The 804-nt window shown below is 62.1% G+C and overlaps 1 protein-coding gene across 1 annotated transcript in view; it reads right to left on the reverse strand.

Moving 5' to 3' along the window:
* Positions 1-623, reverse strand: part of GUITHDRAFT_156680 (hypothetical protein) — a 1141-nt gene extending 518 nt beyond the window's left edge. Inside the window, exon 1 of the mRNA XM_005818008.1 lies at positions 490-623. Coding sequence (XP_005818065.1) covers positions 490-582 — 93 coding nt within the window. The 5' untranslated portion in view covers positions 583-623. The remainder of the gene's footprint in view (positions 1-489) is intronic.
* Positions 624-804: the final 181 nt, after the last annotated feature.

Below are 804 nucleotides of genomic sequence, written 5' to 3' on the forward strand. Positions count from 1 at the left end.
CCGCACTACCTCCATGTGCCCTCCAAAGCTCGCCCAGTGCGCACATGTCTTGCCGTCATTGGCCTTCTCCCTCAGCACCTCCTCCCCGCATGTCTCCACAGCATACCGCACTACCTCCAAGTGCCCTCCTGCACTTGCCAAGTGCGCGCATGTCCCGCCGGCATTGTCCTTCTCCCTCAGCACCTCCTCCCCGCAGGTCTCCCCAGCATACCGCACTACCTCCAAGTGCCCTCCCTCACTCGCATAGTGCGCACATGTCCTTCTTTCATTGTCCTTCTCCCTCAGCAGCTCCTCCCCGCATGTCACCCCAACATACCGCACTACCTCCAAGTGCCCTCCTGCACTCGCCCTGTGCGCGCATGTCGAGCCGGCATTGGTCTTCTCCCTCAGCACCTCCTCCCCGCATGTCTCTACAACATACCGCACTACCTCCAAGTGCCCTTCCGCACTCGCATAGTGCGCGCATGTCTTGCCGTCAATGTCTTTCTCCATCATCAAGGTCCTCAGAGTCTCTTTCCCGCATTGTTCCTCTACCGTCTTCAGCACCTCCACATGCCCATACTCCCCTGCCCAGTGCACCATCGTCTTCCCTGCCTTGTCCCTCGCTCCTACCTCTGCTCCTGCCTCTATCAGCTCCCTCACGCTCCCCGCCCTCCCCAGCATCCCCGCTACATGCAGCCCTGTCCTCCCGTCCTCCGTCCGCTCGTCCATGTCGCATTCGGCCGCCTTCAGCAGCCCGATCAGCTCCCCCTGTCCTCGGACCACCGACGTCACTGTCGGCGGATCCCCGTGCTGGCCCGACCT

This window comes from Guillardia theta (assembly GCF_000315625.1).
Source record: "Guillardia theta CCMP2712 unplaced genomic scaffold GUITHscaffold_413, whole genome shotgun sequence".
NCBI lineage: Eukaryota > Cryptophyceae > Pyrenomonadales > Geminigeraceae > Guillardia > Guillardia theta.